General features: G+C 43.4%; 1 protein-coding gene across 1 annotated transcript in view; it reads right to left on the bottom strand.

Annotated features, from left to right (window-relative positions):
• The window catches only part of LRRC1 (leucine rich repeat containing 1), a 137,884-nt gene that overhangs the window by 15,883 nt on the left and 109,098 nt on the right, over nt 1-12,903 (bottom strand). Inside the window, exons 8-10 of the mRNA XM_066359181.1 lie at nt 11,606-11,750; nt 9,552-9,670; nt 7,810-7,893 (exon numbers count right to left, since the gene is read on the bottom strand). Of these exons, the coding sequence (XP_066215278.1) occupies nt 7,810-7,893; nt 9,552-9,670; nt 11,606-11,750 (348 nt within the window). The remainder of the gene's footprint in view (nt 1-7,809; nt 7,894-9,551; nt 9,671-11,605; nt 11,751-12,903) is intronic.

Below are 12,903 nucleotides of genomic sequence, written 5' to 3' on the forward strand. Positions count from 1 at the left end.
CAAGGTCCTCATGGAGGGGACTCCTGCCAACCCTACTGTGTGTGGTGGGGTACCTGCACTAGAGTCTGGGCTCAGTAGGAAGACTGCGCGCCCTAAGGGAGGACTGGGAGGTTAGCACATGGTTGAGGCGGGACATCCTTCAGCCCTACTACCCTCTTCCAAGGAAGCAAAGCAGGTCATGTCAGTCACTCTCACCCAGGACCCTCCTGACAGGACAACATGCTCCTGGAGGGTGTACAGAGACAAGACCCTACTGTGATTTGGGGTACTTTGTCATGAAACTATCCACTGTCCCAGCCACCTGTAGGATATATTTGGGGAACATACTACTATACTGTGAACATTTTCAATTGGTATCATGTACATATACTCTATATTCAAAAAAAGTTCATTAACAAATTAAACTGCATCAGAGAGGGCTCTAAAAGTTGTAGAAGCAATAAAAGTTCTGGACAAGTGGACATTTTTTAACTGTTTGGGGGGAAATAATGTGAACTCCCAGTGGAGTGTGTGAATTGTCTACTGTGTTTACAGTCTGATTTATTTTTTTCTTTCTCCTTTCCCTCTTTAATCTCACACCCATCTGCGATGTCAAGGGGTGGAAAACCATTGTATTCAGGAGCCTCCGAGGCACTCTGACTTGTCAAAGCAGGCAGGGCGACCTTCTGCTCTCTATTGTCTACGGCTCCAGGAAAACAATGCCGACAAAGAGCGAGTGTTGCTGCAGAGCGCAGGGCATTCCTTCATCACGGAGGGCACACACTGTCCCGGGCAGACATTCACACTCACACACGGGCCCTCTTCCCAAGCCAGCCAGGAAGGGACAGCACGGACCTCTGGCTTTTAGAAGAGCTTATTGAGCAGTGGAAATCATAACTCAGAAGACAGATCTTCACAGAAGGCAGAGGAAGGGGCGCACTGGAGGCGCATGCTCTGAGATCATACAGACCTGGGCGAGGATCCAGGCTGGACCACGCTCTGTGCGTCTGAATATATTACTTTAACCAAATGTAACAATCAGGACTAAATTAAATGAAACCACAAATATAACTTAGTGCTATCATAGAACCTACTGCTGCTGCCAAATGAATGTGCTAGCGATCGTTTTTCAAAGCACTGAAAACTCCCTATCCAAATGAAAAGCTCAGTCACGACTTGAGTGCCTACTACAGTGTGGGACAGGTGCTGATGCTGACGAGCTCTTCCCGGAACCCCCTGAACTTCTTAAACTGTCCCCCTGACAACGTATCACAGTGACATCTTGTGTTAATGCCAGTAAAGAGCTGACAGGAGTTCAGTATTATATTACACATTATCATTCATATGTACTTTTGCTTTCTCTTTTGGGTTCAGAAAGCACAGTTTACACGTTCCTTATAGCGGCCATCAGGATAATGTCTATATCACTTAGAAATTCTGGGAAGCAGAGTCACTGTTTAAACAACTTATTACCAGTATTGTAGAAAGCGATATTTTTAAACCTCCCTTCAACCACATAATAGCACCTTCCCAGAATCAAAGGGGTTGGACTTGGATCCTCTGAGAATCACAGACTATAACTGAAAATCCTTGCTTAGCTGTTTTGCGTCTCTTAAGTCAAGATGATACTGTCTTTACCTGTTTGTCACTGACCTAATCCATCTTAAGGAGATGGGACGTGTGGACCATTAAGCAACCTTTAGTCGTCAACTTTCACTAAGTATTAATTGCCAGCAGGTTACATTACCCCAGAGAAGATAATCAGGCAGATTCAATGGTTCAAAGAGAAAGCCTACTCTTGTCTATATTCCACTATGTGAAGGAATGCCTGTCTCAGGTAGAAAGGAGCTCTCACTTCCTTCAGTATCTTTTCTGTTATATTATTTGGAACAGAACTGAACCCACATTCCATTGGTTAAAAGGAAAATGTACAATATGCAAAATCTGGTCAAAATACAATATGAACAGAAGTATTATGATATGTAATCTTAGAAACCAAAGACTGTTTTTTACCTTTTCTATCATCACCCGTGGCATATTATTCAAATGTTCCCTACGTCAGAAATAGTTTGAAAAGCACGTGGCTTTGGGATTATGAATTGTTGGGCCACTGACATGAAAATATCCACTAACAGCTATGGGGTTCTTCTTTTCTAGTTATAAAAAAGTAACTCATGTCGAATGGGAAATAAAAACCTTAAACACACACACACACACACACACACACACACACGAAGGATGAGAAAACACATAACTGAAGTCAGATCCTACCACAAAGTGATAATCAATATTGAGCATTTTGAGGTACAATCTTTCAGTGTTGTTGCCACACAGCTAATTATACATCTGCAACAAAATTAGGACCAACACTATAACCTTCGGCACCTTTGTTTCCATATGACCCTAAGAACACTTGCCCATGTTATATTTCTAAGAAGATTTTACTGACCATACAATTATCTCATTCTACGGAGGTATCTCAGATTACTTAACAAATCGCCAGTATTAGACGATTTAGTTCTGCTAGTTCAGCAGTTCTCAACCTGTGGGTCACGACCCGGGTGGGGGTCGAACGACCAAAACACAGGGGTCGCCTAAAGCCATCAGAAAATACATATTTATTATACAATACATTTTAAAATAAAATATGTATTTCCGATGGCTTTAGGAGACCCCTGTGTTTTGGTTGTTCGACCCCGCCGGGGTCGTGACCCACAGGTTGAGAACCGCTGTGCTAGTTAGTTCTGTCATTTCTTGCTGTGTGATCTTGGGCAAGCTACTCAACCCCTCTGTCTTAGTTTCACAACTTGTTAGATATTGACAGAACTGTTGTGAAAATCAGACAAGAGTAAGCAGGAAGGCTAACAGTGCCTGGCGCGTTAGCTGCCCCTGTGCATGCCTGGCATGGTGACCGGAAGACGTTAGCTGCTCTGTATGGACTGGGAGAAACAGTCGTGCGCATCATCCTTAGTGTACACCCACAATTGTTTTCTTAGAAGTCAAATTGCGGAATCAAAGAGTATGTACCTTTTTAAAGTTTTTAACATTATCCTATCCCCTACCAGAAAAGCTATAAATTATACTTCCATAAAAATATGCACTCTCCTCTATCCTTGCCAAAATTTGGTATCATTATTATTTTTTAAATCTTGAAATCTGATAGATCAAAATACCTCTATTAACATTTCTGTAAATACTGATGGAGCTAAATATTTTTAATATTTATAACCATTTCTATCTTTTCTTCTATGAATAACTTACTGATTCTGAGCAGGGAGGGGGGTCTTCACTTTCTTTTCTGTCCACTTTTCTATACTTGGAACATCTTTTTCTCAATGATATGAAAGAACTTCTGAGAGAGCAAGGCGAGACCTCCTCATTCATTTGTCATGTAAATGTCCCCCTGTCTCCAGGCCGTCTATACCTTCTTAAAGATCAGAAATCTAATTTTTATATGGACGAATACATCAACTGCCTCTTTTATGACTAATTTCCTCTTTCAAGTTTAGGAATGCCTTCTCCGTTTTGAAACCCAACGGTCAACTAGATTTTATTGTAGTATTATCTTTTTTTTAATCAATAAATCATTTAGAATATGATAATTTTAACTTGTAATAATAAGAAGGCAGAAAGCTAGCCACAAAATTAATACTTGATCAGCACAAGCATTTCTGAATAGCACAATAGTACTTATGGGTAATTAATGCTGACAGACCGCCTGATAAAGAAAAGTGATCTCTGAATCCCACCTGTCTCATTTGACTAAGTGTGACATAGTTAGAATCACTGCCATTTTTACTTTATTTAGACAAAAGACTGGGCTCTAAACTTGGAAAAATGCTCAGTTTCTTCCAGCCAGACACTCTGTGGCCCAGGCTATTTAAAGTTAAGCTCTGTTTGGGGAATATTACAAAGTTCCTGGCGGTCTCTAATCATCCCCGTGGTCGTACATATAACAACTCCCTGTCTACCTACAAATCCCACTACTACACAGTCTCTTCTACTTAATTCTTCCCTCTACCAAAAATGAGATCTTTAGAAAACCTTTTCCCCAGAAGTATACATACTTAAGCAACAGGATGAAAAAAGATACAAATAAGTTCCTTGAAAAATCAGAAGCATGCCACATGTAGCATTTAAAGCAAACCTAGCCTTTCCATTGGAGATAGAAATGATGCAAACAAACCAGAATTTAGTGAAGACAGATGAGCTACCAAGTTATGCCTTTAAGAGTTTCTAAGTAATTTAAAATTAATTCACAGAAAAGCATTCTCTTGAGAAAAAATAATCTGAATGAATCTGGCATAACAAAATAAGGCTCCAGGCCATGCAGTCATTAAAAACAAAATAAAACTGAGTTTAGAGAAGAATGTCCAATATTTTACAATGAAGTACACACAAAGCAGTCAGCCAATTTGAATCTTCATGCATTTATGAAGCAAATGGAAGTCAGAGATGCAACTGTGGTCTGAACAATACTTACAAGGTCAACAAGTTTACCTGACTTTTCTAAATTTCCAAGCAGCTAACAATTAAGAAAACAAGAGACATTCATTGATTTGCAAATGTTTACTACAAATAACACCACAAAACACAAACAGAATCTATTGTTGTGGCCTGCAACAGTACAAACATTTTCCATTCAACCATTGTTAAAAAATGCAAAAAAATGCTGCTACGAACTTAGGAGCTGTGCTGTAAGACTGACAATATACAACACCATCAAAGTAAAACAAACAAAAGACAAAAGCCGGGAAGAACTACGGAGCACACCAGACCAATGGCAATTAATACAACTAAAAATTTTTGGCATATAAATTGGCGAGCATTTCTGTTTAGATACGTCATGCATGCAACTTAACTGTTCAAGAGAATGGAGACAAGTTTTGAAAGAAAAGAATCCAATTAGAAAAGTATAGGATTTTTTTTTTTTCATTTTTCCGAAGCTAGAAACAGGGAGGCAGTCAGACAGACTCCCGCATGTGCCCAACCGGGATCCACCCGGCATGCCCACCAGGGGGCGATGCTCTGCCCATCTGGGGAGTTGTTCTGTTGTGACCAGAGCCATTCTAGCGCCTGAGGCAGAGGCCATGGAGCCATCCTCAGCACCCGGGCCAACTTTGCTGGAGCCTTGGCTGTGGGAGGGGAAGAGAGAGACAGAGAGGAAGGAGAGGGGGAAGGGTGGAGAAGCAGATGGGCGCTTCTCCTGTGTGCCCTGGCCGCGAATCGAACCCGGGACTCCTGCACGCCAGGCCGACACTCTACCACTGAGCCAACCAGCCAGGGCTAGAAAAGTACAGTATTTGATCAAATGGTATCAAGTTTGGAGACAGAGCGAGTACACACACGTGGTCACTGGGCATACACCTCCCGGCCCACACCCACACACCCAAACAGGGTCACAGGGCCTACTGCACTCAGTGCAGACCCAGGGCGGCATGATGGTGCAGCCCAGACCCACATGACGCAATCCGAGGTCAGGCGGCCGCCCTCGGTGGCTTGGCTGCTCAGCTCCATGGGGTGGAGGCCAGCACTCAACCATGCCTGCTGGGTTCCCACGCTGTGACCCGCAGCAGAATTGGAGCCATATGCTCTGGGCGCTTCCTGTGCTGGGAGCGGAGTATGTGGGAGGGGGGGTGAAAGTGGCCAGGAAAGCTCTAGGTCCTAGAAGCCTGAGCATTCTCTGCTGTACCAGGCAGCTGCAGGGACAGGCACGGACCTTTTCCCTTCATCAAACTCTAACTGCCAGAAAACCAACAGTAATTTTTCAGAAAATGGCTAAAACGTGATAGCTAACAAAAATGCTTTGAAGCTAGAAATACTTTCACTTTTCAAATCAGGAAAAGCTGTTTCTAGTAAATTTATGCAGACACACAGCATGGACTAGGAATAACCCTCTAAAAAGCAACCCAGAGTATGAGTTTCATTCTCTTCAAGTGAACAGAGGACTGATGCTAAAATGATGGTGACAGTCGTACAAAAATAAAATCCTCAAGTTCTTGTCTAGAATGCATTCCTTTGAGAGAGAGAATCAGAAGAGGGAGAAGGAAGTTGGAGGAGGCGGTTAAACTAGGATTAATGTTATACTTAAAAGTGCTCTGTTCAGTATTTACCTGCAAATATCCCTAAACTGCAAACTGATTTTCAAAAACATCCAAACTAAAGATAATTTGACCTTTCTTTACCAAATTAAGGTCCTGCCGCACCTCAAGGTCACACAGACGAAAAGGACGGGCTGGATCACTGCTAGCTGAGTGGCCAAGCTGCCACTGGCCAGGGAAAGAGCAGTGAGCCGGCGTCAGGAGACACAGCTTTGGGCCCAGTTAGTTCTACAGGCTGCGAGCTGTGTGAGCCCTCGTAAGGAAAGCTCCTCACCGGCCTCAGTGTCCTCCTCTGCGCAATGAGGAAATCCCCATGACCTTCAAGGCTGCTGTCAGGATTCGATGAGTTAAGGTATACGAAAGCACCTGGCCTGGCATGCAGCATTGAGGTAGAAAGTACATAACGAATCTTTTCCATGTCTCTGTACGTGTTTCTATGTCCAATCCATTACCCACCCTACCTGTGCTATTCAACAAGAGTAAAAGTAATGTTCAGAATAATATTCCGCTCTGGGTTTTGGTTTATCACTTACGAGACTGGAACCAAAATGTTCTGATTAGCAAAATCACTAAGTTCTGTCCCAATTAGGTCGAGATGTAGACTTCCACCAGTTTTAAGTAGACTTAGAACAGCTGGGAACAGTTTTATTTAGATGCCAGTGTTCAGGTTAAGGACGTGTCAGAATATGATCTCATTTATAATAAATATCTGGTGCTTCCTTCCACTCAGGGAGTGGCCTGGGACACAGAGGGCAGAGAGCACCAAGATGAGGAAAGGAGAGAAGAAATCAGGCCAAGTTCAGACACCCTGGGAAGTATCCCAGGAAAAGAAGAACCTTGTGGCTGGTTAGACGGCAGCTTTGAAATTGTTCCAAGATAGATGTTGGAAAAGTGTCAAAGCGGAGAAATACAAAGAAAACTGCACCTGGCGGCTGATATGATCACCCGCCTTTTTATGTGAGGCCCTGATGAAGGGGAGGGGACTCACCAACATCTGATGAAGGGAACAATGGTGGCTTACACTTTGTTTTAAGGTTATGTGGCTAAGAAAAACCAAGCTCCACATTACCTATCTTCAATCAAGTTCTCCTAAGTTCCTAGTAGAAAATAATTCTTCTTTTTAAACAACACGCTAGACAGCTCCTTGTGTGGTATGTTGTGGCTTCCTTCTCACTCTCAGCATTTCAGCTCCCTGCCAGGACGTAAATGCCTCCTAGTCCACCATGGACGGTGGCTGTCTCTCTTCCGCTTGATGCACTGACAAGAAAACATCCTAGCGATCTGGCTGTAGCTTCCCATCCGCCCTCCACTCTGTGAGTGCTTCTGTGAAGAGTCCGCTGACTCTCCCAGACATGAGCGCTTGTTTCCCAGGGCCAGTCTCTGTCCAGAAACAGGGCTGCATCAGACCCATTTTTATACGGCTTATGGGAAAATTTCATTTCACATTAAATACAATCAAACCCAAAGTCATTACTTCCTCTGCCAAACTCCCAAATCACTCATCTCTCTTGATGGTGTCACTGTTCTCTGTAGGTCAAAGCCCAAAACATTCAACCTCTCTCTTTCTTAAAAGACCTACTATTCTGTTCAATCACTGATAATAATGCCTCCAACCACCTTGATACAGATGAGAGTTCATGTCTTTATAAAGTACCACATACGTCTTTTCAAAGTTTTTGACATTTTGATGCCTTCTGTGTTATTTCTAATTATTAGTAAAAACACATACCTCTTTGGGTAAAGACACTAATTTATTTCTGTCTGCATTCAAGTTGCTCAACTTCTTGAGTTTTCCAATGCTCTTAGGTAGGGTCTGTTAAAATAACATTTTTATTAGTAACAACATATTTTTAACATAGCACAGTAAAACAGAGCTTTTCAAAGACACAAAGAATATAATCTCATCTAGTGACAGAATAGTTCTTCCTGAATATCAGATACTTATAAATTTCACTTGGGGGATGTGCAATTAAATATTTTGCATTGTGGGGGGAACAGAGGAACACCTTGTAAAGAGGTAAGGGAGGCTCTTCAACTCAAGTGAGAATTTAATTCACGATCCACCCCTTCCCCGCACAGACCTGCGAGAACCACACTGACAAGACTGCTTGGCTGGCTGTGGGAGGCAGGGGGCGGGGCGGGGCACCGAACCCCAGCAGGGGGCTGGGAGACCAGGGGGTGAGGGAGGCCCGCACGGGCTGGGGTGCGGGACACAGGGTCCCACAGGAACAAGGCCAGGGCCCACAGGGGGGTCTCCAACATGCTCAAGGAGTCCGAGAGTGAATGTTACTTTAAAACTTGTCATGAGGGAGGGGAAGAAAGAGGGACAAGCACACAGTGACGGAAAATGACTGGACTTGGGGTGATGGGCACACAACACAATCAACAGTTCAGATGCTATAGAGATGTCCACCTGAAGCCTCCGTACTCTTATTTTTCAATGTCACCTTGTTAAATTTAATTTTCTAAATGAGAAAAAGAATAAAACACTTGTCACGATTACTATGTGTAAGCCTCAAACCACCACCTAGGGCCGGGGGGTCTGGGCCCTCCAGCACAGAGGCCTCAGAAGGGGGCTGCCGGCTCCCCCTCGTCTGTCTTTGACCAGCTCCTGCTGTCGTCTTCTGCTCTTGTCACCTAGAGAGTGTTCCTTAGTCTTTTTATAAAGAAAGAAGAAGAAAAAGAGAAACGAGGAGAAGGAAAAGCAGAGTAAAAAATGAAGTGGCAAACGAACAAGAGCAGAAACAGAAAGGCAGGACAGTCAGCTGAGGACCAAGTAGCAGCTACAAGAGCATGAACACAGGAGAGCATGACGGGAGAAGCGGGGATGAACGGACTGCTGAGAGAGGGGCCGCGGAGCAAGCCGGCACCTGGGCCTGGAGCTCACCCTGCTCACCGACCCGGCAGGGAGGACGGGAGCCTGGTCCAAGTGCGGGCACCTGCAGTCAGCTCTGCCCTCAATTTCTAGAACGGGGTGACATCGCAAAGCCCAGCAGATGCCGCTCTCGGGCCTCTCAGAGAGCACTCCTCCCCCAGGCCCCCAGGCACTCCCTGGCCAAGCACCATTTCTTCCCCTCTCCCACCCTCCCCATTTGCTAAAGAACCAGGGAAAAGGTGTGTCCCCTGGAGGCCCATGGATACTACAGTGGGCGCAGCAGCACACCCGTGGACAGTGGCTCGTCCCTACCCCTCACTGGCGACCCCGTCACATGTCAGTTCAGTCCCTGTATTGTGAGTGCAGGTGGCATGCATATTCTGACAGGGGAGCTTAAACACCATTTTCTTCTCTCAAGCAGGTTAAAAACCTGATCATCTTTATGTCCTATATTCGCTTCATATGTCCTTTTTCAGATGTAACATCAAGAAATTTCCATTGAGTCCAACCAAATTACGAGTAGACTCTTCCCTAATAAGTCTTCATAATAAAGAGCTCACACTATAAACAACCGTTCGAATGCACACCACACTCACCATGAGTCGGTTTTCTGTAAGAACTAATTCCGTGAGGTTTTCACAGTCCCCTACTGTTTCAGGCAACTGTGTCAGTCTGTTCTGATCCACCTTCAAGATTGACAGTTTCTTTAGTTTTCCTGTAAAAGCATTTAAACTCATTAGATACAATTGTTTTCCTAATCAGCAGCCACTTGGTATTTCCTATCTGCTGTTCTTTCTTGTTTTAAATAGTTATTCATTTTTTGCTCCCCCCAACTTGTAGCATTATGAAACGACATCATTCTCATTTAGATCACTAAAGGTTGAGGTTAAAATAATTTGTTGAGAACATCAAAAACAATCGGCAATTAGAAGTGAATCATTTTAAAAGTCATTATCTAAAAATATCCTATCAAAGCCAAAAAATGTGAAGAAAAACAAACAGCGGGCTCTTAATGGATCTTGAAACACAGGAGATTTTCGTGTACAGAGGAGATAGACTTTAATCTGACTCCAAGAATTCTCCTTTCTAAAAACAAAAAAACAATAAAGTACAGTTTATTCTATCAGTTATGAATGAAAATGACTTAGTGAAGATCCCTATACTAAGTATTTCTACATATGCAGAATAAGATGGTAATCTTTGGAAAGCCACATTAAGGCTGAGTGGACTTCCCGGTGATGCCCCAGGACACGGAGAAGACTGCTGAATGCATCCTCTGCAGTGTCTTGAAGACAGAAAGCTGGAGAAAGGGCAATGTCAAAGATTAACTTGCCCTGTGTGCCGCTACCGGGCAAGGCAGAACTAACCTCCTTAGACTCTTCACTGAGCATAACGAGTCACCTACTAACACTGTCCCACCCATCTGGCCAGGGGACACGCTAGCGTTCTCTGCAGGGCACACAATCACACACCGCACAGGAGTCTCCCTCACAGTCATTACGGCGAGGGGTCTGGCAGCCTCTCCTGGAACACTTCTAGTGACAGAGTGCTCATTTCTTCATCGAGCAGCCCAAACCAATTTGCAACAGATATTTCTTTTAATGGAGATTTATAATCCTTTCATCATTTGGACTGGAAGATGTAATAAATCTACTCCACCATGACAGCCTGTCAAACGCTTGAAGTCAGCCTCATATTTCTTCTTATTACAAGCAATAAAGCACCCCCAGTTCCTACAACTGCTTGGCGATGCCGTATATGATTCTCAGTAAACATTTCAAAATCCTCATCAATTTTCCAATCAGTCTTAACCAAACAGCAATGTCTATTGTTGTTGAGTTGCTCCTACCGGTTCCCACTTTCATCTGGACCAAACACCAGAAAGGAAGCGGTCCTTTGTCACAAAGCTTCTCCAAATGCTGAAAATCTTTCAAAACACTTCCTTTGAAGTTTCAAATGAAAGTTAAATGAAGGTCAAAGACAGCAATCTCTGACACTATAGGGTTAAATATAGCTCCTCACAATTCCTAAGCAGCTTGGCCAAGGTGGAGCTGCAAGTCCCTGTCTGTTTATACCTTCTCTGTTTCCTTTTATTTTCTCAAATTGGACTGAATTCCTTTACAATAAAGGAAATGTCTGGACTAATTTTTTTTTTAAGGAAATAGCACAGAATGGTTAACGTAAAAGATTATTCTCAATGGATCAGAAAAGGCTGAACTCAGCACACCACGCTACCTTGAACAGCCCTTCCCCAGATAAGACAATAAAGTCAGAGTTACTTTCTCCTGAACTATTCAGAGTGCTCAATTAGGACTTTCTTAGTGATGGCTCATGTGACTGAAACACATTCTGTCATTTGGGCTAATCTCTACTGAAATCATTGAGACTAGGTGTGGACTTTGAAGTGGATGTGAGTCAACAATTTGAAGTCATAATTCCTATTAATTGTTATTAAACGAGGGCAAAGGAAATACCTGCATATAGAGAGACCTCAGCTGTGTTAGGTTTTGCATTCTTTCTTTAAAACAACAACAAGGGAACGAAAGAATCCACATCCCCAGCTCCTGCCTATGAGGCCGGAAGGATCAGTGTCCCCAAACACTGAGACAACCGCCGGCACCTTCAGTAGTTAGTTATGGTCACTACTTACCAAGGCCATCTGGAATCGTTTCTAGTAAGTTCTGGGAAATGACTAAATCTGTCAATGAAGTCAGGCCACTGATCTCTTCAGGAAGTCTTTCCAACCTGTTTTCAGAGACATCTAAGCACAGGAGGCTCTTCAGATTTCCTATTTCCTACATCAGCGACACAGAAAAGAAACCTGTGCTTAAACTGGCCACAGTGCAGAAGAATCTGTTACAGAGTTTGCCATCAAACCCCAGAGTCATCCTAAGGAAGTTCTTCAGCATCTATCTAAGTGTGAAGGCTGGAGTCAATTTCCAGACCCCTTTCCAATGAAAACGGGAAGCTGTATGAATCACAGACAGCGCTGGGAAGGATGCCAAGCCTTCCGACTTCAGGCAGGCAAGGAATCATTCACGTAACCGATGAAGAGATTGGCACCCAGAGAGAACAAATGACTTGGAGGTCACACAATTAGGGGGGTGGAGAAGGAGGCTGGAATCCAGTTCTCCAAGTTCGGATTCCATCACTTAGCAACCAGCTTACATTTCAGGGTGACCCTGAGATTTTCTCTGTGAAGAAACCATCTACTTTCTATCTCCCATGACAGGCAGTACTTGTTACAACAAACACAAATGCAGCTGCTTCCCAGGAAAACCAGAGCATTCCGACCCACTGACACACTGAACGTCAGGAGAAAAGAGAAGCATACTGCTTTTAAGAAAAATGGTCCATGCAGAAGTGGGCCAAGTACCTGAATGAGGCCAACAGTCTATTCAAGAGATACCTTACCTTCCATTCACAAAAATGCCTATTTTCTCTCTTAGAACTGCTTCTACTTTTCCATTCCACTGCCACTCAATTAAATTCCTCGTCTTACTACCCTCTCACCTGGACTGTTAACTCTGCCTCTGGGCTCTCTCTACCCAGGTCCACTCTGCAAACTGCTTCCATCTTTCCCTCCTGGAAATAGAGCTCGCTCTAGTCATGCAATCAGATCACTCTTCTACTCTGAAGAACTCTACTGGCTCCCTGATGTCTATACAAGTACAAATTCCTCAATCTGTACTTAATTTGATCTAATCTTTTCTTTCCAGCTTATCTCCTGGCAAATATACGTCCTATGACCCACCCTGTATTTCCTGCCTATAGGAAACCAGACTACATTTCTCCTAATATCATGCAAGACCTCTGATGTTGTTCTACTTTTTCATTAATTCCTTTTAAGGATGTCATTGTATCCTTTTCTTTCTGTTATCAATGAAGAAAAAAATAATTCTGGTTATTTGAGACTGTCTGATGTGTTTAGCCCTGGATTAAGAGAAG

Source organism: Saccopteryx leptura, chromosome 1, assembly GCF_036850995.1.
Source record: "Saccopteryx leptura isolate mSacLep1 chromosome 1, mSacLep1_pri_phased_curated, whole genome shotgun sequence".
NCBI lineage: Eukaryota > Metazoa > Chordata > Mammalia > Chiroptera > Emballonuridae > Saccopteryx > Saccopteryx leptura.